At 45.3% G+C, this 27,250-nt stretch overlaps 1 protein-coding gene across 4 annotated transcripts in view; it reads right to left on the bottom strand.

The window, feature by feature from the left end:
* The window catches only part of BCL11B (BCL11 transcription factor B), a 91,910-nt gene that overhangs the window by 42,203 nt on the left and 22,457 nt on the right, over positions 1–27,250 (bottom strand). For 2 of the 4 annotated variants that reach the window (XM_075029863.1, XM_075029864.1), the window contains exon 3: positions 6,612–6,827. The exons of the other annotated variants lie outside the window; for them this stretch is intronic. In XM_075029863.1, coding sequence (XP_074885964.1) covers positions 6,612–6,827 — 216 coding nt within the window. The remainder of the gene's footprint in view (positions 1–6,611; positions 6,828–27,250) is intronic. 4 annotated transcript variants of the gene reach the window in all.

Genomic DNA, 27,250 nt, shown 5'->3' with positions numbered 1-27,250 from the left:
AAAGGGTGGCAGCAAGGAGAGGCTGGTCCTATCCTGCAAACCATCCCTGGTGGTTACTCTGCTGCAGAAACATGAAAGCCATTCCTGTCCCTTTGCTGAATACGAACACGCACCATGCTACAACTTCAAAACCAGGTCTGCTCCTCCTTCAGACAACTGAGGTGTTTCTGGACATAGCAGCTGCCGAAAGCTACGGCAGTGCCCAAACCTTGCCTACCGCACCCCATTAAAGCAGTCTTTATTTATGCTGGTGTCTTCTGGAAAGTGCTGCACCAATGCCAAGAAAATAGAAGACCCTGTGATTTGTTTGGGTCTTCTGTCAGAGCAGCAGGCACCTTGCCATCAGTGGTGCCTCTTTGTAACCAAGCTACTCTCTCCCTTTCAAACTACTGATACTCCCAAATATTTAATGAATCAAGGGGAAAAAATGGGGGTTATTCCTAATGGGAACAACAAGGCACAAGAAAGGAGCCCTGTAAAATAAAACCTGCTCAATGAGATAAAAGAGAAATGTCTTTCCCTTGTTTTCCCATAACCTCCCCTTTTGCCTCATCTCCCACCTGATACCACCAAAGCCTGTTCGTGCTTTAACAAAGATGGATCAGTTCTGTGCGGTCCCCTGGTGCTTACCTATACTCTGAAGTCACCTACTCCTAACCCAGCCATCACTCAGCAAACTCTAAAAGGAAATAAATTTGTTCATTCCAATAAGCAAATTATAAAATCACCTTCATCCATCTTGTTCCTATATTTTTAAATTTGATTGTGGCCAGAGAATTGCTGGCTGGGAATTACCCTTCCCCCACTTGCACATACACCCTTTAAAAATGCAAAATCTAGCCCTCTATTTCAATATTTCTGATGTCAGTGACCGGTGTCGGCTCTCCCCATACAGTAACTGCTTTAAAGCGCTGCATACAGCACTGCATTAAAAATTAATTACACATGCTATTTTATTGATAGTGCATAATGTAATGAGCACCAGCTGTGCTAAACATCCAAACTCCTTTTTAAGACAGCTATAAAAAAAGAAAGAAACTGCACTTCCAAATGCTTCTCCTGTCAGAGGAGAAAAACAGCAACATCTTGGATGGATTTGAAACAGGATTCTTTGATTTAGCTCTCCATTTGGAGCGTTTGAAGAGTTCAGACTCTCGGGCTCAGCATAGTGGTATGCGATCGAGTTAACTCTCTCAATGTTGGAGCCATTGTCTTTACTGCAGGCAACGTTGCCTTGAACCCTTTTGTCCCGAGACTACCAGATTCAGTTCCACCCGTTAATATTGCAATTAAGGGCTTTTCTTTTTTCCTGGGATGTCTGGAAATGGCAAGCATCCACTTTAAAGCACCTTTAAATATCGCTATTGCTCCTGCTGGTTCTTAACTTGACATAATTAGGACTTACAAAGTTATAGTGATCAGGCATCTGTCTAGAACAAAGCCTCAGCCACGTTCAAATTGCCAGCGCTGCTGCCCCATGCAGCACCCTAATTTTAGTCGCCTCTTTGCCATCTTAAGGTCTCTTCGCTGCCTCTTGACAAACATGCCATTCAGTCAAAAAATCAGTCTGTGATTAGATCCATCTATTTTGAGTTTGGATCTGATTTTAATATCTGGTGAGACAGCTGCATAGACAGACAGGTCACATATGATTTTAATACTTGGATAGATGGATGAACACATAGATTGATAGATAGATGAAAAGATGGATGCATACACTCAGACTGATGCATTACTGGTTTTAGTATATATATCTCTCACACATCCCTGCACTCTGTAAGTACTGTCCACAAAGTCAATTCTACTATAGCATGCATTAAATATTTCACTAAAATAAATAAATACATGTAACCATGACTAATAGGGACATCTCTCCTGAATGTTAGCCAGTACTTTATGCAAACCTCTTCTTTATGCAGCAAAATGAAAAGATACATTTACAAAGGGTCTCAGGGAAACTATAGGTCTTTGTCTGCCCTCAGACACATACACCCAATTCCTTTTTCTCCTCCCGAAAAAGCACCCAGTGCTGATCAGAAAACAAGTTTTAGTGGACTTTTTTTTTTTTTGAGATTCCACTCAACAAATAATGAAGAGTAAAATATAAGTTATCGTCCTGGGACTTGATGATTTAGTAGGTTTTTGCTGGATGAGTTTGCATTCTCCGCTCTGATTACTGTTTTGTTTTCCATTGATCCTCCTGTGTTAATAAAACCCAGTCTGGAGTGAACAAAAGCTTGCTTCTTGTTCTAGTAAGAAATGTGCCGAGTGCATACCATATCATTAACATAAAAGTTTTTGAAATAATACTGCTTTCTAGACAGACTGTATTAATTGCATCAAGCTTTTTACAGCAGGGTGGTCTAATCTAACTCTTCTTATTGGCTGACTCCAGTTATAAAACCAACACAAAATTGTTTTGGTGATATAATTGAAGGAGGGAAAAGTATTCTTTTAAAATCTATTATTTACTTACAGGTACTTCTTTTATCTTTACTGTCACCTTAACCTTTGCCAAGAAAACACCAGACTAGTTAAATGATGCAGTAAGTAGAATTTCAGTAGCCAAGTAAATTGATATTAACTTTACAAGATGACTGTGTGATTTTCAGAATGTCCTAATGACTAATATAGCTGATTCCTTGAATTAACAGGAGCTTGTTCCTCTTTTCTGAGCTATGGCCCCATGCCTTCCTCTATTTTAGACCTTAAACTTCACAGCCCTGTCCATTAATCACTGCTGTCCATGCCCACTTGCTGTTTTTATATATGCAACTAAGTATCATAATTGCTTTCCACCTCCTTCCATCAGCCTACATGTGGGAAGGAAGCAGTTTCACTGGTTAGCTGAATATATGTGTATTGGACAGATTTAATTATCTTTACGGAGGTATATAAAACCCTCACTCGCGGGCCCAAGTCCAAAGATTTTGGATCACGAATATATGTGAATGCAGGCGTAGGGGATAAATTATCTGTGCCATTACAATCCCCTTTGTCTTATGCCGATTATAATTCCATTTCTGGGGCTTTTGCACTGTAGGATCTTCAGGGCAGGGACTTTTTTCTTTGGAGAGCGCACTGTAAAGTGCTATGCACTTCTGCACTGAGATTTTCAAAGCTCATTTCTCGTTAACTTTAATGGGAAATGGGCATCCAAATCTCTTAGGCAGCTTTGACAATTTAAGCCTTAATGTACAATATTAATAAATCAGCATCATAAAAAGAGCCTTATAAAGACGTATTGTGAAAAAATAGCCCCACAAAAAGCATTGCAGTGTATGTGTGCATGCATACGGGCATATACTTTTCTTTACATAATTAAGTCTCTCAACAATCATTTGCATGTCTCTGTTATGCAAAAAAACCTGTGTATGTTTTACAGTTACCCTGAGTAGTTGCAATTCACTGAAATGAAATAAAAAGCAGGCTCAAAAAAGTACCCTAATCTGGCAAGGGGTAAAGCAAAATGAATGCTTTGCCCATTCATATTTTAGATCCAAGCTACACAACCCTGTGAATTTCATGACTCTATTCCAACTTCTAATTAAATAGGCACTAAACACATTTAAATGGGAGAACCCAATTCAGCAGACAGAAGCCTCTGAGGCAAAAAATAAATAAATAAATAGACTGAGAGAGAGATTGTTCTAATGGTGGGTACTTTTTTTTAAATCACATGGAAAAACATAGACCTTCACTCACAAATTCCTCATCCTGTGGTGGCAAGACCACAAAGAATTGAACAAAGACCGAGGGGACCACAACCAGCACCGGCCGAGCGACAGTCGACACCCAAGCAGACTTCACAGCATCATTCACTGTGATTGAAACTACTATCAGCAGCACGTTTTCTAAAGATCGAAAACAGCTCTGGATGAGGCAGCGTGACTTCCCTTGTGCATGACTCAACGTTACTCAGCATTCCAGGCAATAGCTCTTATCTAAGTCGGAGATTTCCAAATGCAGTTTTCACACATGCATACCCCAAATCCCACCAGCAGCCAAAAGTTTAGATTCTCCAGCACAAAACTGCTAGGACTCTTGAGGGCCCAATTTGTGAGTGGCCAGCAGAGATTCTGGAGAACCTGCAAATTCAAGCCTTCAGAGTTGCAGCCTGCTTGAGAACTGCATGGAAAAAATCCAGCTCCTCAATGCTGAAAAACAGGAAAGGTAAGAAATGATGAAGGAGGAGGAGAGGCGGGAACTGTTGATGGCTTTTGTTCAAAGAAGGAAACAATTCCTCAGAAGCAAGAACAGGGCTGACAGAATAAAAGGCTAATCAAGTCAGAGAGACAAGCAGATCTCTAAAGCTGGAGCAAGTGACTGTTGTAAATGTCTACATTAAAAAAGAGGGCACAATGCAGGGACCGTCACCAGATTATTAGTCGACACAAAGAACTCACTTTTCTTTCATTTCCACAAAACATTTTGGGGGCTAGAAAAATCCCGTAACCCTTGCCACAGGGTTTAAACCAAGCCCAGGCTCATATACAGTGAATACTATGGGAGCTAAGAAAGGGTTAAGTAGACATAATCTCCTTTTTCAAGGGAAGCAAATGTTTCTTTCAAGCAGACCTTGACCAACTACTGTCATAAACATGTAGCATGCACTTTGATATAACCTATTCTCTAAGTGCTGCAGACTGCAGCAGTAATTACAGGAAGCCATGATAACAGGTCTCTCTCTCCACAGAGCTGGCATCGCTCTCCCAGCAAACAGGCAATTCTGAAAACTCACAGCGCACAACTCCAAAGTGAGAACTCAAAGTACTCAAAGTACAAAAGCCTTGCCTTCCCACGTTCTTTAATAAGTTATTCCTTCCTTCCTTTTCTATTTTTAGTTGTACTTGCTTCCCTCCCCACTAGCTGCTGGCATCAGAAGCAACAGGGAATCAGGGCATCCAGTTCACTGTTACAACTACCTGCTTACCAAAGGCACCTGCGTGCGTACCGCAGCAGTGAGGACAGAGACAGCGAACCATGAGATCAGTTCCACTTTGGCTTACTGGTTACAGGGAGGAGGGAAGGGAGGAGGCAGGGGAGCTATCTGACTTTCTGATCCAGGCTCACCGTTCGGAAGAGTCCACCTCTACACCCATCTCAGGCCAGTTGGTCAATCTGCTGAGGCTGATGAAGGAGAGCCTGATTAAAAGAGCATCGCCCCCTAACTGCATGCGGCAGCTCGGATAGGAAATCGGACCAAATCCTCTGGATGCACTGACTGCACCATGCCACACAGGGCATTGCTGCAAGCCCAGTGCCTGCGCCCGCTGCAAGCGGCCGGGTGCAGGCTGAGCCTCTCCCAGGCAGCCCGGGAGCCTTCCTCGCGCGCCCTCAGCTTCACCCAGGGTCGAAATAGGACCCTGGGGAGAGCTCTCAGCCTCCTTCCGAGAATACTTTATCTTTCAAGATCAAGGGCTTCCAAGATGCAAATTTAAATTCCTTGCAAAACTTTTTGTCTCACTTTATTACAACAATGAGAGACGTACGGGGACATTCCCATGAGATACAGCGTACTGCAGCCAGGTGGTACCACTGCTCATGGAAGGAAAAAGCTGAGAGCAGCAAAGTTTTGCCGGCTTCAGGAGGACATGAGGAACCATTTCCCAAAGGCTTTACTCCTGACAGTCGTTGCTGTCTCTCTAAATCCTCTGGTCCTCACGCATTACTCATCCAGCATCATTCTGGGAACTTCCTATTAAAACTCCACGCACGTTAGCATGAATGAGGGCTGCAGGGTTTGGCCCACCACAGTGAGACTCCATAAACACTTGTGGATTTTGCCACAGCTGTATTTTCTTTTAAATCCTCCCCATTTTCACCTCTGCAGCCCGCAGTTCACCATAGACCCAATCCTGCAACTGAGCCACGCTCAGAAACACCCACTGATTTCAAAGAGATCGCTGGGTCTGAAATGATGGGGTCTGGCGACAATATGTCCGTGTCCTCTTTGGCTAGCTCGGTGCACCCTCATTTCCACATCACTTTCCCCTCCTCGTGGTGACAAAAGTCAGGCATCCGAAAGGAATAAAGGAACAGAAAAGCTGACGGGGGAGAGGCGAGGGATGTGTGGCAAGTTACCAAGGAGCATTTTCTCAAAGCGAGGGAGAAAACGGCATGGAGCACATACATCCTGCGTGCACATGGATGCGGAGGAGAGCCTTTAATACAAATGATTGGGGAGGGAGGAAAAAAAAAAGGGGGGGGGGAAATACTTCAGATGTTAAATGTTATCCAATTAAGCTTAAAATAAACAGCCCAGAGAGAAGAAATCTTGATACCGGGGTATCACATTCGGTGAGGAGTCTCAGACATTTGTTCACAACGTGGCACAACCGGCCCGGCAGTGGCCGCCGGTGACAGCTGAAGGTGGGCAGGCGGGGGGGAGGGATGGGGAAACGGAGGGAGTCGCTCGCCCTTTCCCGCTCCCCATCCTCCGCCAGGGTGGAGGGGGAAGGAGGAAGGGGAGGGGGGTGGTTTAGGGCATCGTCTCTGCCTTCCCCACGCGAACCCAGCGAAGGCAGCTCTCCCACAGCAAAGACGACATCACTTGGCAGCACTACTGACCTTCAGATAGCAACAAAAAAAAAAAAAAATGTTTCTATTACCTGACAACTGACAATGACATCCAAATGTGCCTGACGTCTCAGTCTGAATCTCAGTCTGAGTCCCGCCAACTGAGACTGCACGTGCACCACAGCAGGGCAGGCTAAGGCAGGGCGGGAGGGAGGCCAGTGCGCGGAGAGGTGACGTGATCACGGATGTGTGAGGGTGGGAGGAGGCAGCTATGGGAGCCCCCGGCAGGTTTGCAGGCCTGGACGGCCCTGGAGAAAAAACAATAGAAAAAACTGTCAGTCGGATCTAAGTTTGAAGGGACAGAGGAGGCATCATCAGGGGAAACAAGCGAGGCGGGGGCTGGCTGCCTAACGCGCGACACGCTTGGTCTGACCCCCTCTCTGGGTCCGGCTGAGTCTGGCGGGCTCACGCCGGGCAGGGAAAGAGCAAGAAGAGACCTGGGGGACCCGCAAACCAGGGCTGGGGGCCCGCAGGGGGCACGGAGAGGGGCAAAGTTGGGGGGAACGGCCGGCCCTGGCACGGAGCAGAGCCGGAGGCGGCAGACGTCGCCACCGGCGCTTGCTCAGGGACCGAATCAAAAGGGGGATTATTGTTTTACGGCTGTGTTAATGCATTGAGACGACACAAAACTGGGCAGGCTTTCTGCCGAGCCGCCGCTGAAGCGGGCTCCGCACACCAGCCCGGACAAAGTGTGGTGACTTAGAGCTCAAATGGCTTCAGTGAGGTGCCAGGAGCCGAGCTCCCAGAAGGAAGCATTGGCGGATGCTGTGCTGCCTTCCCGCTTGAGCTGCAGCCAGTTGTGCATTTTGCATGCCCCGATTATGCAGGCTGCTTCCCTATCGAGCCTGTGAAGAAGGGAGCAACCTTTTTTCCTGGTAGCTAAAAGACGGTATTGTAACCTCCAACCGTATTATTTATTTTTAACCCCTCTAGGAATCACCTGCCATTTAAAAGCTGTATTTTTAAGAGTTTTCTCCTGCTCCGCTGGAAACGCTCGCTCCTCCTGGCACTAGTCCAAACTGAGCTCCACGGCTTTGAAAAACTAAGACACAAGTCTTAAATACCGATATACACCTGCACAAATACGCACGAGCATACACACAGGCAGAATCAGGTAGGAGTCGCATTTTTGGCTGGCACGAATTAGCAGAGCTTAAAGGGAAGTTGAGCGAACAGCACTATCCACTGAGAATCCCACCCCCTTCATTTAAAACTATGCCTGCCACTTAATTATTAAATAAAGGGTAGCTACTAATCAAGGGCAGTTTCTAAATGAAGATATGTGGTGGAGTGGTCGCCATTAAAAAGCTGGCATTTGCCAACAGTTACCGCACAGTGGTAGATCAGAAACCACAGTTTCCCCCTGTATTTAGATCAGGAAATATGTGTGTTAATTGTGGGGTATCTTCTGGCAAATGCTCTCCTTTTTTTAATGGTGGCAATTCTGGCTGTGCATACGTGTGCCCCTTGCAGATATATACAAACACCGTGGCAGCAAGGAGAAATATTTATCTGTGCTCCCTCCAACCCTAGAAAAAACATTTTCAGAAGGAGCCTACACCGTGGCAGCAAGGAGAAATATTTATCCATGCTCCCTCCAACCCTAAAAAAGCAACACTTTCAAAGGGAGCCTCTCCACCTCGAGAGTCCTGATTCGGAAACTAGGCCTGCATGTTGATCTGACAGCTACACATGTGAGGCAAACGGGGATACTTCATCCCTGGCACAGCATCCAGCGCTCCAGTCTGCAAGGACTGCATTTGATTTTGTCGTTTATCTTAAATGGCTAAGAGACCACCAGTGCAAAACATTTGTGTGAAGCTTTTGCCAAAACCACAAGTGAAGAGTCTAAATTCCCTGTGTAAATACTTGAGCTTCAAGCATCAAGGATAAAATTTGTGCTCTTTTGTGAGGACTGGTTTTAAATAGAAGCCATCTCTGTGGCTTTTGGGACGAGGAAGGATTTTTTTATTTTGGGGGCTCAGTTGCTTTTGCAACTGTTTGATCTCCCTTGAAGTACTGCACAAGCAGGTAATGGTAACTACTATCCAGATCGTACCTACGCTGCATTTTGGGCAGGACTGTGCACTAGACACGTGGAAACTGCTGGAGTCAGACATGGATTTCTGTGTGTGTATGAACTACTCTATTGCCACTGTAACATAAACGAGTAACAAGTTTGTTTTTTTCATGGAACAAGCAGAAAGTAACAAAGATTCCCTCCAGTGACTTAACAATTGTATCTTATATTCCTAACATTATAAAAATAACTAGGCTAGCATAGGCTATGCTGAGCTGCCTGGGCACTCGTCCTTGCTAGGAAAGTTGTGAGCTTGAAATCAGGATCTGGAGTAGGACAACAGGGCAGCTACGTCTCAGGTTACACCTAGACATGTCTGTGGCCCCACCATGACTAAGGGCACAGGTCCTGCAGTCACTTGGCCCTCTGCACATTGTGGGGCCATAGTACGGGTTTTGAAGGAGTTCATCACACAGAGGAGCTATATGAAGCGCGCCAGGTGCACCATCAACCCCAACGGCATGGCATTTTAATGTGGAGGTGCATGGGTCCTAGCATGCAGCACTACCCTGAGAGCAACAGCTTCTCCTCTAGTGATGGTGGGTCCCACCTGTCCATTGGCAATGGATTTGATACAATCTGCACAGCCCTGAGGCATCCGAGAAGATGCTAAGAGCTCACCAAGTGGGTACAGGGAGGGCCTCCCTGCTCTTGTCCAATACATCTCCTCTAGTGTGAAAAAGGAAATAAGGTTTCAAATAGGAGGTTTCTAACCATCGCAGCAAAAGTATCTTGTAAGAGCCTTCCAACAGAGGTACTGGGGACAAGCCAGCAATCCGCTTTAACAAGGTACCTAGCAAATTTACGGGAAGAACTATATGAACCAGTTGCCAGCGAATGGACGGAACAGAACGTGTCACTCTGAAGGTCTTCTCTGTCCTTTGATGTATATATGAGGAAATCTAAAAGGTGCTAACTTAGTGTCAGAAAGGAAAGGGTTGGTAACGGAGAAGAAGAGTAGACAAAGAGAGACTCTGGCAGATGCTCAAGGAGTCCCACCACCACTCCCAAGTCCAGCACTAAGAGACAAAGATCATGGGCCTGCTGGACCAGGAGGCTGAGTCTGCCCCTACAAGGGAAGTCAAGTCAGGTGGTCCCTCCTCCTCTTTGCTATCACTTCAGGGTTTGCTTCTTTGTCACAAATCAGGACAGTCTTATAGAACCAGCTCAAGTGGCAAATCATGAAGAGGGAAATCGTATCCGCTGGCCTCATGGAAAGGCATGGAGAAAAGGAGACCTCCACCATTAGGTACACGATACCTCTTCATAGCTCTAGAAAGAATAAGAGCGGTGCTCAGAAACACAAAGCTTACGTTTGCTAGGAACATGCCCATGTTTCACCTCTCCAGCTCCTCTCCTGTGGGATTTTTTCCCCATAAAGGCTCTATTTAAAACTGAAAATTAAGACGGGGACTCTACCGTTCTTCAACTTAACTGCTACAGTTGATGGACAAACACAAAACAAACAAACAGATAAAAAGATAAACAGATATAGGTAGATAGACAAACAGTATCCTAAGGCGGTGCTGGGAGTTTTCTGCTCAACCCACACAGCACCAGGCAAGGGAGGGCAGCCAGTCTCTGGAATTCGACAGCCGATTGACCACATCATGTTGCACACAGGTTTCAAAAAGAAATCACTCCTGCAAGCCCCTGGCTGCCATAAAGGACACAGCCACAACTGGCACTAAGGGAAAGCAGACCGCAAGAACTGTGCTGCAGTCTTAGAGGAAAATATCCGATCCGACTGGGGTGAGCGGGCACACATGCACAGCTCTGTGTCGCTCGGACATTGCTGACACGATGTGTGAGGCTCGGTTTTCTTCTTGGGTCAGCACTGGGAAATCACTCACCTGCACTGCAGATCTCAATTATATATTCTGCATTCATTCTGCATGGATGCGAAGGGGAGTTTTGCACGTAGCATGAGTGTGAAACATGCACAGGGACTGTCACTATGTAAATAAAAGATCTGCATTGCTGATGGTCAAGGAGAATTTTGTCCTCATGCTTTAAACAGGCTCGGCATATACTCAGTGCATGGCAGTAGCTCACTGGTTATGTTGACTCCCAGGCAGGGCTAAGAGTAAATTTTTTGCTCCCTGCTATTTTTAAACTTGCAAAGAAGAAAATAAGGTAAATTGGACATGACCCCAGAAGATGGAAATGAGCATAAAAGCCTAGATGAACATGACAAAAGCCACAATCAAGGCATAAATTGCATCCTTTTGTTGTCCCTCTCCCTGAACCTAGGCATGACTGGCCATATGATATGCTATACGTAGAACACAACACTCCTCTGGCACATCTGCAGAAAAGTCCCCGAGCAAAGCACAAAGACGGAGCCACAAGCAGTGTTCACAATGTCCCACCTCAGGTTCCGAGGACATTCAGAGGGGTGCAGAGTGTGGTTCAGAGCAGGGGACGCGATCTCAATTTAAGAGACCTTGCTTTACAGTTCATGTTGTATGTAAATGCAGCCGCATGTAGCTGGTGTGTCCCTGGGGGTGTTGTGTGCTTGCCTGGGTGGGTGCCTGGGTGGGTGTCTGTGCACAGGCAGACAGGCAGCTGCACAGGCAGACGTGTAAACCACTTAACAGGGCACGAACCAAGTTTTTCTCTGTGTGTCTCTGTGCCTGTCTGGTGATGGAAAATCAATCAATAGCTGGTTAGAGACTAAAGCTCAGTTCCATTATTAAAAAAACTCTCTTTCAATAAAAAGAAAAACATCTGTTCAAACAGTGTATGGCTACAAATTCAGAGTGCAGGCTGCAGCCTCAACCCTGCCCTGTGCCCGTCATGTTCAGGGAGAGTACTGCAGATGTTCTGAGATGGGTTTTACATGAACCATTGCAGCAGCCTTGAACAGACACATCCAAAAGTGAAAGACAGATCTATTCACTAATCTTTCCAACAGATTTTTTTCCAAGCTTTTCCTAAAACAAGTTGTCTCATCTGTATTACACCCTCTCATACGGACTGTTCCCAACTGACATTATTATCTTTCCACCATGTCTCTTTACACAGACACCAACAGGGTGGATGAAGCAAACTTGCACAAGCACACACGTGTACAGACACAGAGAGTACAGAGACACAGAGGCACAACCAGTTCCAACAGCAACTAGCAGAGCAATGCATGGACACCCTGCAAGTGGTGGACACCCACAGCATCCCCCAGGAAAGGCTGAAAGACTCAGTGGTACAGGCAGACACGCTATTATACACACTTAGGCAGAGAGTCCAGCACTCAGCCAGACACACCTGCACACCAGCCTTTACCTCTTCCCCCAGCACACGCGTGCGGTTTTGGAGCAGTTCCCCTGCACTGACTTACGATGCTGAAACTAAAACTTCGCTCAAGCTGGAAATGGAAAGGCGGCACTGGGGAAAGAAGAAGGAGGGCAGGGCAGGGATTTCTTGTTATATTTTGCTCAGGGATTTTTTTTTTTTTTTGGCAGACAAGGATTCCCTTTGAATTGATACATTTCTTTCTCCCAAGAATTTCAAATGATAATGCATAAATGAGTCATAGATCAAGAACAGCGACGTGGTGAGCAAGAAGGAGAAAGAGTGTAAGTGAGGGGCACTGGCACAGAAATTTGACAGTACCCCAATCCCCCCCTTCCTCCCCCCATGCCAAGACATTAATTCTCACAAGTCGGAGAAAATTACTATGCATGAATGCAAAAAGCATGATCAGGAGTAATTAACATGGCTTCATATGCAAATTTTATTAATGCAGAAGTACAAAGTCATTATGCAAATGAAACTTACGTCAACTCTCTTGACAAATATTCATCTCTAAAGCTCAAGTTTCTCCCTTCTAATTTTTTTTTATTATTTTTTGGTGTAAAACCAAAAAAAAAAAAAGTGACGAGGACTGTTTGACAAGTTTGCAAAGTTGTTTTTCAACTGGAGAAATTTATTCTTGCATTGTTGATATTTTTTTTGTTGTTGTTGTTGGCAGGTACACGACAGCTCATGGAAGAGAGCGGGAGGATGGGGGACGCAGGCTACCAGCAGCAGGCAGCCAATCAAAACGCCAGCGGCTGTAATGAGCGCGATTGATGACTGTTTGGCTTTACTGCAGGGTAATGAACTAGAATCCAGTCTGAGGAGGAAAAAAATATGAATATTCATGAAGCTGTGCTCCTGCCTTTGATGATTAAAGAAATTTTTAATATTCAAATAAGCGCTTGCCAAGTGATTAACAAAGAACAAGCACGCAGGAATATGGAAATGGAGCTGTGGAAGATTTGGGAGTCACAGTCTGTGCAGAAAAGACAGCACAAAATTTCATAAACAAGATAGGCAGATAACCCAATTCAAATCTGAGCAAATAAAGGGGGAAAAAATCCCCTTCTTTTTAATCAGTTTGGATATTGTATCAGTCACTTTGTTTTAGAGTGCGAAGGAGAATAAAAGCAACCGATGCAATAAGACAGGGGGAAAAATCCAAACCCTGAGAAACCCAACCCAGCAATTACAAAGTAAGAATCCTGGGTGAGAAACCAATAGGAAAATGATGGCTAAGTCCACTGTCTGCTGTGGGCTATTGCTTTTCAAAAGCAGGAGCTTGCCTGATGCTGAGAGCCTACCGGCTACTGAGAACCGCCAACTTGTTGTATACAGGCAGGAGTCGAAAGTATCCCAAAATAACCGAGACCGGTCCCTGCCGTTAAATCTCTTTCCTTGGCTAGAGGGTGCGTCGCGGGGTCTGACCACTGTCTGGGAGAGGAGGGAGGGAGTGCAACAGAAAGAAGAAATATTATTGCCAGGGAAAAGAAAGTGCAAAAGGAGGGTGCAAGGAGGTCTCAGCTGCCCACTCTAGTAATCAGTTGGTAAGAAATGTGTTTTCCATGTCTGAGGCAGAAAGGTCCTCCACTCCCCACAGGTTTCTGAAGAAGGATAAAAAAATCCAGCCACATTACAAAATGTCTGATAAGTTCAGGCTCTCACAGTTTAATAGCTTCACTAAGGATTCACACTGAAGCACATAATAACAATATTAGCTGCTAAAATGACTTTGCAGTTAAAATACATCTAATTAGCAGCCAGCAACAGCCTTTTTTTTTTCCCCCGTCTTTTTTGGGAAAACAGTTAACTTCAGGGCTACCTTATACCACAATGAAATGTGGTTGAACGCTTTCTGTTACTCAGAAGCCAGAGTAAGGATGTCTTCAAACTCTTAGGGCACTGGAAAACCGACTCACCTTCTTTGTTATTAAATCCTGGGGTTTCACAGGCCTATTTGGCTTTTCTGCACATATTTAAAACCTCTGGCTAATTATTTCCTATTTCAAAATCTAAAGAAAGCATAGGCTAGGTACCATTTAATAATTAGCTGGTGTCTTCAGAATGCAACATTTCAAGTCTACTTAGAAAAAAAAAAAAATAATAACAGCATGAGGACAATGCAACAAAATGTACAAAACGGCCATGACCGGAACCTTCAGAGCTGCCGTGAAAACACATCATGGAGCTAATGGGATTTTTTCCCCTATATCTGCTCCATTTTTGGAGATACAAAAATACCCACTATTGATGTACCATGAGAAAGAAAAAACAGAGGGGAGGGAAGGAGGAAAAAAAAAAAAAAAAGAAATGCCTAAACATAAGTAAAGATAAGGTTAAACACCAGGCAGGGGTATTGCTGGGAGTCTTTCCTCTGAATAATGCCAAGACCTTTCGAAGATGCCTGTTGTCTCTAGGTGTGTGTGGGTGGGTGAAGTGTGATATTACATAACACACACGCGGCAGCGGCTGTGCACAACCGTACTGATTAAAACGCTCGACTGTGAAACTCAGGTCTCCATTTCCTGGGCTGTTAGTAGCTCGTGTCAGACCCTTGAACACCATAAATGTTACCCTTTGTCTATGAGATTCCTTGGCTTTATTTTAATCAATGCATTTTCTTTTTTAATGACAGAGAAGCAACTACCAGCTCATACAGTTGGTTGCTTTGAAGCCCTTCTTAAATGGCAGTTGAGTTCTACCATATAAATGTGAATACTTAATATTTATGCCACATTTTCTTCCTTTCTTTAAAAGCACCCCATTTACATATTTCTGGAGAATAATGATACTTCAGCAGGGCAGGTGAACACACATTTCGGCATATGGAGTCAATGGGAAAAAGTATTAAGAGTCAATATTGTAAAAATCAGCCCCTAAATTTAAGTGGCTTGAATTGAGCGTGCAGCTGTGGTTGCCTGTCAGTAGTTAGATGCTGTAATAATAATAATAATAACAACAACAACAATAATAACAATAATAATAATAATACGCCTTTCATTTCTCTAGTGCCTTCCACGCAAAGATCTGGAAGCACTTTACAAAGATAAATAAACTGAGCTTGGAACACCCCGTGTGGTTAATAAATATCCTAATAAATACCCTGTTTTGCGCATGTAACTCTTCTCACTGCATAAAAATCCACATTTTAGGTTGTCCACATATTTGCACATGGCATTTTGGAGGCTCAGACATCAAGGGCAGGCTGTAGAGATTTCTACTTACCTAAGAGACCGTGTGGATTCCCAGAAGTAGCCCACACTACGCCTGCAAGATTGCTTATGCAGTGCCAAAACCTGTCTTTTAGGAAATGGGGGGGTGGGTTGTCACTGGACCTGCTTGGGGGCCTGGGTGGGAGGCCCGCGGGGGCATCCAGGTGCCACACGGCAGCATCGGCAGCATCCCTATGAGCCGGGTCCCCGTGGGGGCTCCTGCAGGACCACCTGTCCCCCCTCCCACCTGATGCTCATCCAAACCTGCTCCCGGATCCTTTGCCTTTGTGCTTTGAACACGAAGCTAAGCGAAAAAGTGAAATATCGTGGCTCGCCCCGATTAAACACACAAGAAAAATTACTCTCGCCCACCCTAAGGCTGCATTCATTGCTTCCTCCTGCTGTGCCCTCTGCCCACCCCACCGATGCAAGGCTTTGCCCCCAGAGGACCGTATCCCTCCGCTATGAGAGCAACCAGGAGCGAGAGCAGGGGAAACAAGGGCAGGATTGGGCCTAAAACATCATAAGGCAGAAGTAAATACAGCATATCAACAGCCGTGATATAAATATAACATAGGAAACCAGGGCGTTTTCTCATCTCGGGAGGGTGGTCTTGCAGACAGGGCTCTGGGCTGGCAGGGGGGCCAAGGCACACCCCAGGGCACGAGCCACCCAGGCTACAGCACGTCTCCTCCCGGAGCTTGGCTTTCCCCTTCCCACCCTTCGCCTGTCTGGCCTGTTCAGCCCCAAAACGCTTCCAAGCAGAGCCTGCCTCTTGCTCCGGGGGTGCAGAGTGCCTAACACAATGGTGCCCTGATCTGAGCTTCAATGTCCAGAAGCTACCACAATAAACTAACAAATAACAATAATCACCCTGATTTGTGGATTTTGTTTTCCAAAACGCATAAAGGGTTGACAATAAACAGTTCATCAATTTTCCCAAGTTTGTTCCCCAACTCTTGTAATTAAGTCCTGGGGAGTTTCAATGGTTGTAAAAATCCTCATGGGGATTAAAATTTTTAGTCCTGATTATACCGTGAATATTTCTACATACCAACAAATATTCCTGATGTAATTGAAACATATAACCACCCTAATAGACGATTGCAGCAATTTAACAGGCCCTGGAATTAATAAAGGAACTCACTGGATGGAAAGAGCTGTTTCCAAAGGGCAAAATAATACATACATGCAGCTACAGAGAGAAATACCACTACAAATAACCAGAGGGCTTGACCACAAGAACGTGGTCAAGAGGCTAAAATGAAGTGGCCAGGGAAGAGCCTCAGATAGGCAGGAATCAGTAACACTGGTGGATTTCTCCTCTGCCTTGGCCATTCGGACCAAACCCTGCAAACATGTATCCTCGGGCAGAATATGGCCTCTGGAAAAGAGAACAGCAGGATTTGCTGCTCGGGTAGGTATCTCTTCCTTGCTCTGAAGTTTGCCTTCTACTAGTATTTTTGAATTTTTTCCCTGTCCCACACTAAAATTGGAAAAAAAAAAAAAAGAGTGGTGAAATTAGGCAGGATGAGGCTTTAGCAGCTGTTCGGTAGCAAAAACAATTCCTGGAAGGGGAGGGAACTTGAGAAAAGAGAGGCAGATGAAGTCACTCTGCCCCTCTGTGCCTCAGTCTCCCCATCTGTGAAAATCGGCTAATGACATCCACCTGATTTAGTTAAATGTCCTGGAAACTAAGACGACTCTGTAACAGCAATATATTAAGCAGCAGCACTGTTAACTGCTTCACTGCTGGAAATGCGAAGGAGGACCATCAGGTGATGCTGATGTCCCTGCAAAGCACAGATGGACAAACTTAATATACAGACACAATTAGCTTTGGGAGAGAATCACAGCTCCTTGTTTTTTGGCTCACCCCTTGCCAAAAGCAGTGTAAGTGTAGGCACTTTATAAGTGCTGAATTTCAGTGTGAAAAATAGTCTACCTACCTAGTGTGAATGCATACATTACTCTTCAAGCAATATAACAGTGTTTGGGGGGGGTCCTGTTAACGTGCACATTTATAATTTGCAAGTTTTCCCTTGTGCACAGAACACGTTCACACTCAGCAGAGCACTTCACTAAGATCAAGAAAACTTAAACAAGCAAAGCAGAGCAAGCGATCGTAACGGGGTAAAAAGCAACAGAGATTTTTAAAATGAGGATTCCCTTTGAGTTTTGGATCTCTCAGGGGGGAAAACCAATCCAGCTGCGTGTGTACAAGCGGGCCCAAGTCTGATACCTGAATGTGTCAAATTAAATGAGCGGAGCAATCAACTGGAGATGGTAAAACAATCCACCAAACATGGGGAACTCGGAGGATCTAAAGCTTCAGTCCTCAATTTACTGGACACCGGCACAACTGAGTAAATAATGCTCTCTGAATAGAAAAGAGGCCAGAAAATTAACTAGCTTTTAAATAACGAGAGAAAGCAGACAAATAAACCAGCAACCAGGACTCCAGTTCAGACTACAATGTAAGTTAAAAAAGGGAAATAATAAACCGACATTTCATTTACACAAGGAAGCATGTTGCAAACCTGCGCCCAATCCTGCTGCTACATAGCACAATTAAAGTTTCACCCAAAGACCTGGATCCAAGCAGAATTTGGCCAGTCACAATGCTAATTAGACAGGATAACTGAACCCTGCACCAGGAGAGGTAAAACACAAGTACGAGAGTATGACACAAAACTAATAGCAAAGCCAACTACGAGAATCCAAGAACCATTCTGCATATGGGACATTTTTTCTGAGGTATATTTTTTCTCGACCAGATTTCCCCATAACTCCCAATTCACCAATTTATTTGTACAGAATAGCATCTTTCTTAATAATATAAAAGTATAAGCCACAAAAAGGCTTCTTATTATCAGGTCTGCTTGAAATGGAAGCTGAAGTTGATTACCCAGGAAAGTGTATTTAAAAAAAAAAAATAGTAACAAAACAGAGATACTATACAAACCAAAGTGAAGCAAAAGAATTCCTTCAAACATTCATGGTCAGGATGAGGAAGCAATGTTAAATTCATACCTATCACCCCAGTAAAATAAAAGCTAGTGGGTTTTTGTTTTGTTTCTGATGAAAATGTCAATATACTCAAATGGCAGCTTATTGCTGTATATCACAGTCTAACCAAATCTTTCTATAACCTCTTGCATTACAAGCAAAATCTCTAAAATGTCACCAACTAAAAAACTGAACTAGCCTGTAATTAGTTTCAACAAAGTAGTCCTTTTAACCCTAATTTTCTAGATGTAGATGGCATTTCTACAGTAAGCGTTATGAACCTTCCTTAAGGACAAGCGGAATCAAACTGTAAAATCATAAGCAGCGATCTAGTAGTTCTTCCTCTAAGCAAGCCTTTTATTTCCCTGTAATAAATTCAAATCCAGTCCTCATTCTCTTAATAGGTGATCAGAGAAAATATGCATGCACACCTAAACCACTACAACAAACCTTATTTTTTAAATAACACTTCAATCACTAATATAATAAAGACTGTTGTAACACGTTAGCACTGGTATCATTATTCCTTATGATTCAATATTCTAATGACTGGCTGTAACAGAGGTTTATGTTCTGCCGAGGTTTATACCACTATTTAATGTAATTAAGCAAACTGGCAGCCAATGCCTCTATGGAAATATCATTTCTGTCGCAGAGTATTCCCACCAGAAATTCAGAGGAATCATAACATACAAACTTTGATTCTGTTTATTTTTTCCCCTGTTCTGAAACTGATCTGGCATTTCTTGGACTTAGTAGAAGGAGGAATTAATTTGGCTTCTGTAGACATGTTATTATTGACAATACTAATAATCTATGACAAATGGGCCAACCCCACTCCTCTGTTTCAGCAGGCATTGCAGCCTGCGACATCGCTTTGCAAAACCCCAGAGCTGGACTCTTCTTGTGCCGGGAGCCCTGTGAGTGTACCAGCAATGGGGTTTTAAGTAAGCCATTAAAATGCTAATATTCAGCACGGGCCAGATCCGTGTTACCACTGAAAGCAGAACTAAAGCTCCTCTGGAGACAGGATAAGGCCCTTCCAATGTGATCAAAGAGTAAATACATGCAAAGCTCTGATGGGAAAAAGGATCTTTTTTCTAATTTTAAAACCAAACAGGGAAAGTCCACCAGGCTCGTAATCCATGTTACAGTCACATCTGGGATCACTGACATCTGGGATAACAGTGGCAAGGAGTCGAGGCTAAAAAGTTGCCACCTGAGGTCAAAGAGGAGGGCTTAATAACCAGGATTGCATCAAAACAGAGTTAGTTACCTTTTGGGCTACACTCCCCTCCACTCAACACAGTTCTGCTGATGACAGCAGATGTGACACATATACATATATATATATATATATATATACACACACATACACGCACATATAGCTGTGCACAGCTTTGTCACGTCTGCATTTACCCCACATTACAAAGGGAGCTCAGCCCCTTCGGCAGCCCTCACTCAAGCAAGAGGTTTATGGAGCTGCCCAGGAGCACGCAGTCAGGAGCAGAATTCAGCCCCAAAACCAGAGCTCACCCACTGCCTGCAAACAGCAGAGTTCAGGAGCTGACTTGGTTAAAATAAAGGCTTAGTTACCTCTCACTCCCAGCTGTAAAGCACTCTGCGGAGGGGAAAAAAAACAACAAAACAATGCTGAAACAAAACCCACACCCATTTGTGGAGAGAATGGGACAAGGAATGATAACGAGAAAGGGAAAATGTCTGGTTCCTATTATTGCTACCTGCAGCACCTTACTTGCACAAACAGCTTCTGGAACAGAAGTTCAACTTTCCTTAATCTGGACTCTTAAACTGCCAGGATCTGGTTACATTTTCTCCTTCTCCACATTTTAATACTTTTATTTTATATCCCAATAGGGGGGGGGGGGGGGGGCGAATCTCAGTGTCACTGTAAGAAAGAAGTCACCGGGTTTTGCGATCCAGCAGCTTCCTTGGCAGAGGCAACTGCTGGTTGGCATAATCCACTCGTTTGACAAAACTACTATTTCTGGGCACGGGCTCAAAAACAGGTAGGAAGCAAATGCTGAGAAATAAGGAAGTAAAAACAGCCAACAGATTTTTCACTACCAAGAACGCCAAGAGTAAACATGATTTATTTAGCTGTGTTTAACATGTCTCTTCTGCACTAGACTGCAGAAATCTGCTTGCATTTAGAGCAGGAGGAGGAGGACGCGGGGGGGAGGGGATGAAAAGGGAATCCATTACGGCGCTCCGCTGGTACTTTCTGAATTGTTCAGTCACACAGTTTTATTGAGTACAAGTATTTTCTAGCCCAAAATATATTCATGTGTCAGAAGAAAGCAGCACTAATCTGCTGTTAATTAACAAGCTGCTGCTAACAAAAGATGAAGGACCCAATTCATACAAACAATATTTACGTGGGTGTCGCACGATTTTGTCACAGATCTTTTCTTTTCTCCCCCCCCCTTCCCCCCTGCCTCCTCCTCTTCTTCAGCACCCAGTTGCACGGATGCGGCGCAGAGGAGTCCCAGCTCCTCTTGGGACCAACACCCACAGCAGTGGCAACGACACCCATCCTCATCCCGATCCAGCCAAACTCGGACAGGATCTCACCTAAGGCACCCAGCTCCGGGGCTCCCATCTCCCCACGCAGGGAATTGCCCTATCGCGTGCTCACAAGTGAAATTTCCTTAGATCCTTATTCAATTACGCGGCAGAAGCCATCTCCTGGCGCCGTGCCCATGGTGGCAATGCCGCCGAGGCTCCGGGAAGTGGCACGAAGCCTCCCATCCTCCACACCCACCCTCACCAGCACCGCGCGGGCTGCGAGAGGGGATGGGCGAGATCGCCGCCCTCCCCGGTGCCCTGTCTGCGATTTCACATTTGTTTAATCCAACCGTTTTGCCAAGGACTTTGGGAAGGGGGGGAACTTGCTAACAGCACAGCGACCCAGAGGGATTCAGGCTTGTTCAAAAATATCAGCGCACGTACAAAAGGTAGGGCTGTGAGCGGTGAACCAGAGGGCAGGCTCTCCAGGCCATAGCCCCGCTGCCATCACCCGCTCCCTGCTGTCATTTTGGACGGTAGCGCTTGCAGCCTCATCCAGAGGGGTGCTGAGTGTGGCAGACCGCCCCGAGACCCTGCCGGACGCAGCCGGGCACTTTGGAAAATCAAGCCATTCACATCTTTTCTGCCTCATCTGAGAAATGAGAGCGCCTATCTGCATATCTCCTGTGGGCGGTTTAAAGCTGGCGCTGGCAAAGAGATGGGAGGTTTAAAACCGACAACAACGAGCACTAAAAATTCCTGGACTTGCTCCACTGCCGGGAACAAAGGTGGGATTGCAGGGTTGGAGAAAGGGCTGATGGTCTCCTGCGCTTTACCCATCAAACCATGCAGACCTGCCCTAGAGAAGGGTTACGGGGCACAGGGTTTAGGCTCCACTCAGCACTGCCATCACCCAGCCAGGGCTGGGAGAAGTGTAGGGACAGGAGGGTGGGAAACAGAAGTATTCAAGCGTGATTTTAGATGTGCCAGGGTTCTCCCATAATGGCACGCTGGGGTGGTATTTCTGCTAGCGCGGTGCTCTGCACACCCCAGTTAGTGCCTCGCCCTGAAGGCCACAGTTTCCTCAGCAAGAAACAAACTCCGCTGGAGCATACGCGCATCTGCCCTTCCAGGTCTTCTTTCTGTACCCTTACCCTGTTCCCCAAAACATGGGTTTTTCACTGCAAAAGTCACAGCCACCCGCCCAGCACATCCCCCTGGCACCGTCGCCAGCACCCAGCCCCTCTTGCTGGCCCCAGCTCTCCCCCTGCCGCTGGCTCCCCCCCCCAGGACCTGCTCTGGGCTCTGCCCTGATTGTAAACTAGCACCGACTCTTCTGCACATCTGCCCCTCTTTGTGCACGTCCGGAGTCACCTTTGCCATTTCTTGACCAGCATTTTAACAAAGTCCTGGCCTGGGCTTTTTTTAAATATTTTTTTTTTTCTTAACAGTGATACTTGAAACACTGACATTTACCATTTGAAAAGCAAAGTGAACACATTTAAACAAGCGTCTTAAAAGAGCTAATGAAAGAGAAACAGATCCATCTGTATTGTATTCTCCACCCTCTATCGCTCAAAAAAATAAACCTTTCCAGACAGCAGGGAAGTCTCCCAACAGCGAAGACAACAGGAGTTCCCAAGCTTCCCACTGAGGGAGTGAGGACAACCAGTGCATCACCCCACCTAGGTAACGCCTGCTGCAATCTGCCGGTTGCCCGGCTCAAACCCTAGCCTGAGCAGCTCCAGGGCTCCAGTGCCAACAGAGACCTCATCAATCCAGCTCGTCAGTCCTTCCCAAACAAGCAGGTGCCTTTGTTAGGGGTCTCTGACAGACACCACTACATCCGTAACCTCCTCCTGCTTAAATATTTCTAATGAACGTTAATTGTCAGAGAGGGACCACTGAGGATTGACGGTGTTTCTCCTCACCCATAGAGCAGTTGTGGTAAGGATGAGGCCAGTCCAAAAGAATGCACTGTCAAAAGCCCCCTGACCTGAGGGATGGGTGCTTCTGGGGGCCAGCAAAGGTGTCCTTGGCTCCTGCGTACTAGCGCTGCTAACAGAAAACTACCTTGTGCATCCCTTTCAAGAAACAGCTCCGATCAGGTATCCTCAATCAGCTTCAACAAAAATAAAGTGCATCATCTTAAATGATGAACTTTGCACAATGAGGATAGCATCCTTCAGTGGGGGTTGGAGTGGGGGCTCAGGGGGGAGTTTTAGGGGGTTTGGGGGGTTACTGTTTTAATGTCTTTCTGCAAAAAGGCCCTGTACCATAAACGCTAATCAAACACTATATTCTGCCTTTTAGTCTTGAACAATTATGAGTACAGTTTTGTGATCTTTAGCCATATTTACTGATACTCAAAGGCAGATTCTATCTTGTTAGATTGTTATAAATGGGACCCCAGGGAATCGGCACACAGGCGGAGGCAGATGTGAAAGAGCCTTCTCAGAGCTCGGGTATACTTCAGTTTTCTACTGCTGAAATTATGAATGTTTTGGAGAAAAAAAACAACTTTAGATTCCTGTGCCAGATCATTACAAAGAGCTGTCGGTAGACTAAAAAAAAAGTTCCATTTTGCTGAACTTAAGATTTTTTAAGGTTAACTGTTAAATTTCAAAGTGTGGCTTACATGTGCTGGCCACTTGTATGCACAAAAGTTTCACAGACAGACACAGAAAAGGTCTCTGGTTATAAACCATTAAAGAAAGAAACCCACAAATTCTATCTCATTTTCTCTTAAGTGTATTGTTTTTGCTCCAGACCTGTTTCATAATACGATAAAATAGAGGCATGTTTCCAACACTAGATTTGAGAAGCCGTCACATTAAAGGTAAACTTTTAATCTGCTATAGACAAACAGCACACATTTTTATTTCCCGAGTAACAGCTCTGGAGAAATGTTTAAACAAGAGTTTAAGAGCTTTGTGGTAAAGCCACATATAGGGGTCTCAGACAGCTACTGGGTTTGAGCTTCTTTTTGTTGGTGTTGTCCTTTTTTAATTCTTTAAATATGCTACTCAAAGGTAGACTTCTAGGAGCAGAGTAACCAAGATGCACAGTAAAGTGAACCTCTAGGCTTGCTTTTATTTCTAGTTAATAAAAAAGAAATGCTTAACCTGAAACACAGGCCCAAATTTCTAGCTGTTCATCCCCATCTTTTTATTTTCTTGGGACTCACAATCGAATACTTTTAAGAAGTTAATTGTGTCACAATTAGTAACACATTAGTCCTCTGATATTTTTAATAGCAACCCAGGTTTTTCCCCAAGGCACTTAAAAATGGCAGGCTCGGCTATACTATCCTTTTTTTAAAACTCCCATGCACTTTCTTCTTTAAAAACCTCCCACATGCATTTCACTCGGTCTGAAAATACCACCACAGATCTTAATCCTGCCAACGCTTACAGCCGTGCTTAACTTTCTGCACATCAGTAATCCCGCTGACTGCAAGAGGACCGTTGGCGTACCTACAGCTCGGTGCAAGCTAAGGATGAAATCCTGCCATCGCTAAAGCCAATGGCAAAACCCCCATTGACGTCAATAAGGTTATGCTTTAACATCCAGTTTGTTGCAGGATTGGGACCATCCTCATTTCAAGGTGCTTTCCCAAAGTCTTTTTTTTTGGTTTTTTTCCTTCCTTTTTTCTTCCTGCTGTTTCTCCCCCTCACCTCCCACACTCGCTCTTGTGGGGCCCCATATTGAGACCACTTGAAAACTTCTGCCTTTCAAATCCCTCTGCAAGGGAAACCCCCTCGCTGAGACGGGAAACATCCTTTGCAGGTAAAGCTGAAAGAAACTATTTTGCCCCGCTGCGTGCGTTTGAGTAAACTAATTAAAACCTGGGAACTTGGGTTCCAAACGATGCCAAGAAGTAATCGTTAGTACGAGCTGAAGTGAAATGGAAGCTCCAGACGTTTAAAATTAGCTGTAGGGAAAAGAAAAAAAAAAGGGGGGGGGGGGAAGCAGAGGGAAAGGCTTTTTTGTAATTTTACCGTCAAGCTGACGCGGTGCAGCTTGGACTGCATGGGGTTAAAATGAATCGGGGGGGGGGGGCTTGCTCTACAGTGAAGGGGGAAAGCGCTGCTGAAAAGCAGGGGAGGGGGAAGCAGTGGCAGCCGGCTCGGAAGCGCTGCAGTGCTGTGAAGAGCAGGCAGAAGTGAGCAAACCAGCTGAACCGCTTGCAGAATTAATCAGTAACAAAGAGGCTGGAGCTGTTGGCGGGCTTCAGCCCTTGAACCTGGACTCTGCTCTATAAATTTCAACTTGGAATGGCTCTCTACTTGTTGAAAGACAGGTTGGCTCCAGGCCAAGCCATAGGGGGGAAAAAAAAAAAAGGGAAAAAGAAAAATTCCTTCTTGCTCAGGAAACTTCCCTTCAGTTTCTAACTCTTTTTATGAGCTAGTAATAGGGAACTCCAGAAAACGGGAAACGAAAAGCCGGTATTGAAAGGAAAAAATGAGCCGGGAGTTGGTTTAATAAAGAAAATAAAACAAGTAGGTGCTAAATTCAAATCTGGATTTTGCCTGCACCCAAGTACATCAGCTATAATAGAAGACTTCAGAGCACCTCGCCAATAATTCAAAGGAGACTTTTACAGTTACATTAGCTGGCTACAGGTTTGACGCTGAAAATAATAAATGTCTTAAAAGACGAGGGCTGTTTAATCCCTGTCTGCCGTCTCGTCATGTTCTCTCCTCCCCCACCACTCCACCTTGTTTAAATGACCATTACGAAAGCAGCGTGGTATAAAAAACATGTAGAACCATCATTTATTCAGCAGTATGTCTTTCCTCTCTCGTTTTTCCCCTCTTCAAACAGGGGTGTGCGGGAGAGCCGACGCTCTCCTCGGGCTCTGCTCATTGCCAAGGCAATTTCAGCCACCGACACCCGGCCGCCGCGGTGCTTTCCCGGCGTGAGCAGACAAGGAGCGGGCTGGGGCAGAGCGAGGGGCTGGAGTGCGGAGGGGGGGAGCTGTCAAAGTGGGAAGAAAGAAGGCAAACAGCTATTCAGAGGCCAGACGCGCGGAGCAAGGTCAGCCGCAGAGACACAGCCCCTTGCAGCAGCTCTGCAATTACGGCCGAAGTCTGCCCAGCACCGGGAGTCCCACAGCCTGCACGCAAGGGCTGCACCGGAGGATCTAGGGCAGCTGGAAGAAGGTGTATAATGGTTTTAATTGCTCTTCCGAGGTGCTGAAGGGTAGATGAGATGCTCTTTAGCTAGAGCGGGGGGCTGACGCTCTGTACCACTTGCAAGAATATGTGCAGATAAAATACCCTAATGGGAGAGTGGAGAGAGAAAGACGGTAAGAGCCAGCCGTGATCAAAAGGTGAAATAAAATATCAAAATAAAATGCAGCCTAATCAGTGCATGGAGGACAGGCACAGACGGTCTCTTCACCAAAAGTGGCTGTTAAGGTAAATTAGATTAATCACTCCCATTTCCCTTCCTCCCCAAACTCCCTTGTTTTTAATGAAGGGGCTTACTCCTGTAAGGCTGAACGCTGTCCAAGACTGCTGGACATTTAAAGCTATATACGTAACACGCCTGCAACAGACACACATCCTGTACTTCCACTTTCCAAGAAAACTGGGATCTGCCGCTTGGTAGGTCTTTTCCATCTGCAGCTTTTATGACCCTGCTGAGGGACCGGCGAGCAGTGTCCCCCTTTTCTCACTCAAGAAATACGCTACCAAATGCCAGAAGAAAGCGAGTTTAAGAGCTGTTGGGCTTAACGGTAGTTTGTGCTGATCGCGCTCGAATCTTTCTGCAAAGGCATACATGCAAAGAGGAAAAAACAACCGCTAAGTAACCACTTCACATCTGCCATTAAGATTATTAAACTCCTTACAAGCGGTATCTACCCCAGCTTCCCCACTACACACAAACATACACACACCCCCAAGCTCTGCAATATGGCAACTAGGAGCCAAGACGGCTCTCCTTTCCCCGCTGCAGCAACCACATTCATTCCTGTTAAGGGGTTAACGATTCGTTTCCACTACTTCTCTCGAGAAAACCTACAATGAAAACATTGGCTCACGAAAGCCTTCTCACTGCCAGAATGCCACAGCGCGAGTGAAAAGTCCGTTTTGTTTTCATTACATCTCTGGGATTTCCGGCTTAACTCCTGAGCTTAGACACCAAATCCCTAGATACCCCACCCACCCTTTTTTTTTTTTTTTTTTTTTATAACATTTCTACTGAACGGCCCACCAATTACCATTTGGAGGGTAGGAGGGAACGGGGAGAAGGAACCGTGCTGAAAAGGATGCTCTCGTCGGAGTGAGCGCACGCATCTCCCAAGCCGAGAGCTACCCAGTTTCTCTGGGCTTCCAGAGTTGTCCACTGAGACACACAGTTTTATTTCTATACCTGGCCTCTCTCCTCTATTTCTCACCCTCCAGGCTTCCATCTTCCCACTCGGCCACCGAAGCCAGCGCTGAAACTCAGCCCCAAATCTATGCCCTTTGAAGTTATGTGACATGACATAGAAATCCAAGTCTTTCTTGTACAAAAAAGTATGATTACTTCACAG

Source organism: Buteo buteo, chromosome 6 (genome assembly GCF_964188355.1).
Source record: "Buteo buteo chromosome 6, bButBut1.hap1.1, whole genome shotgun sequence".
NCBI classification, from domain to species: domain Eukaryota; kingdom Metazoa; phylum Chordata; class Aves; order Accipitriformes; family Accipitridae; genus Buteo; species Buteo buteo.
The sequence above is the reverse complement of the archived record's forward strand: the minus strand, read 5'-3'. Positions and strand labels throughout refer to the sequence as shown.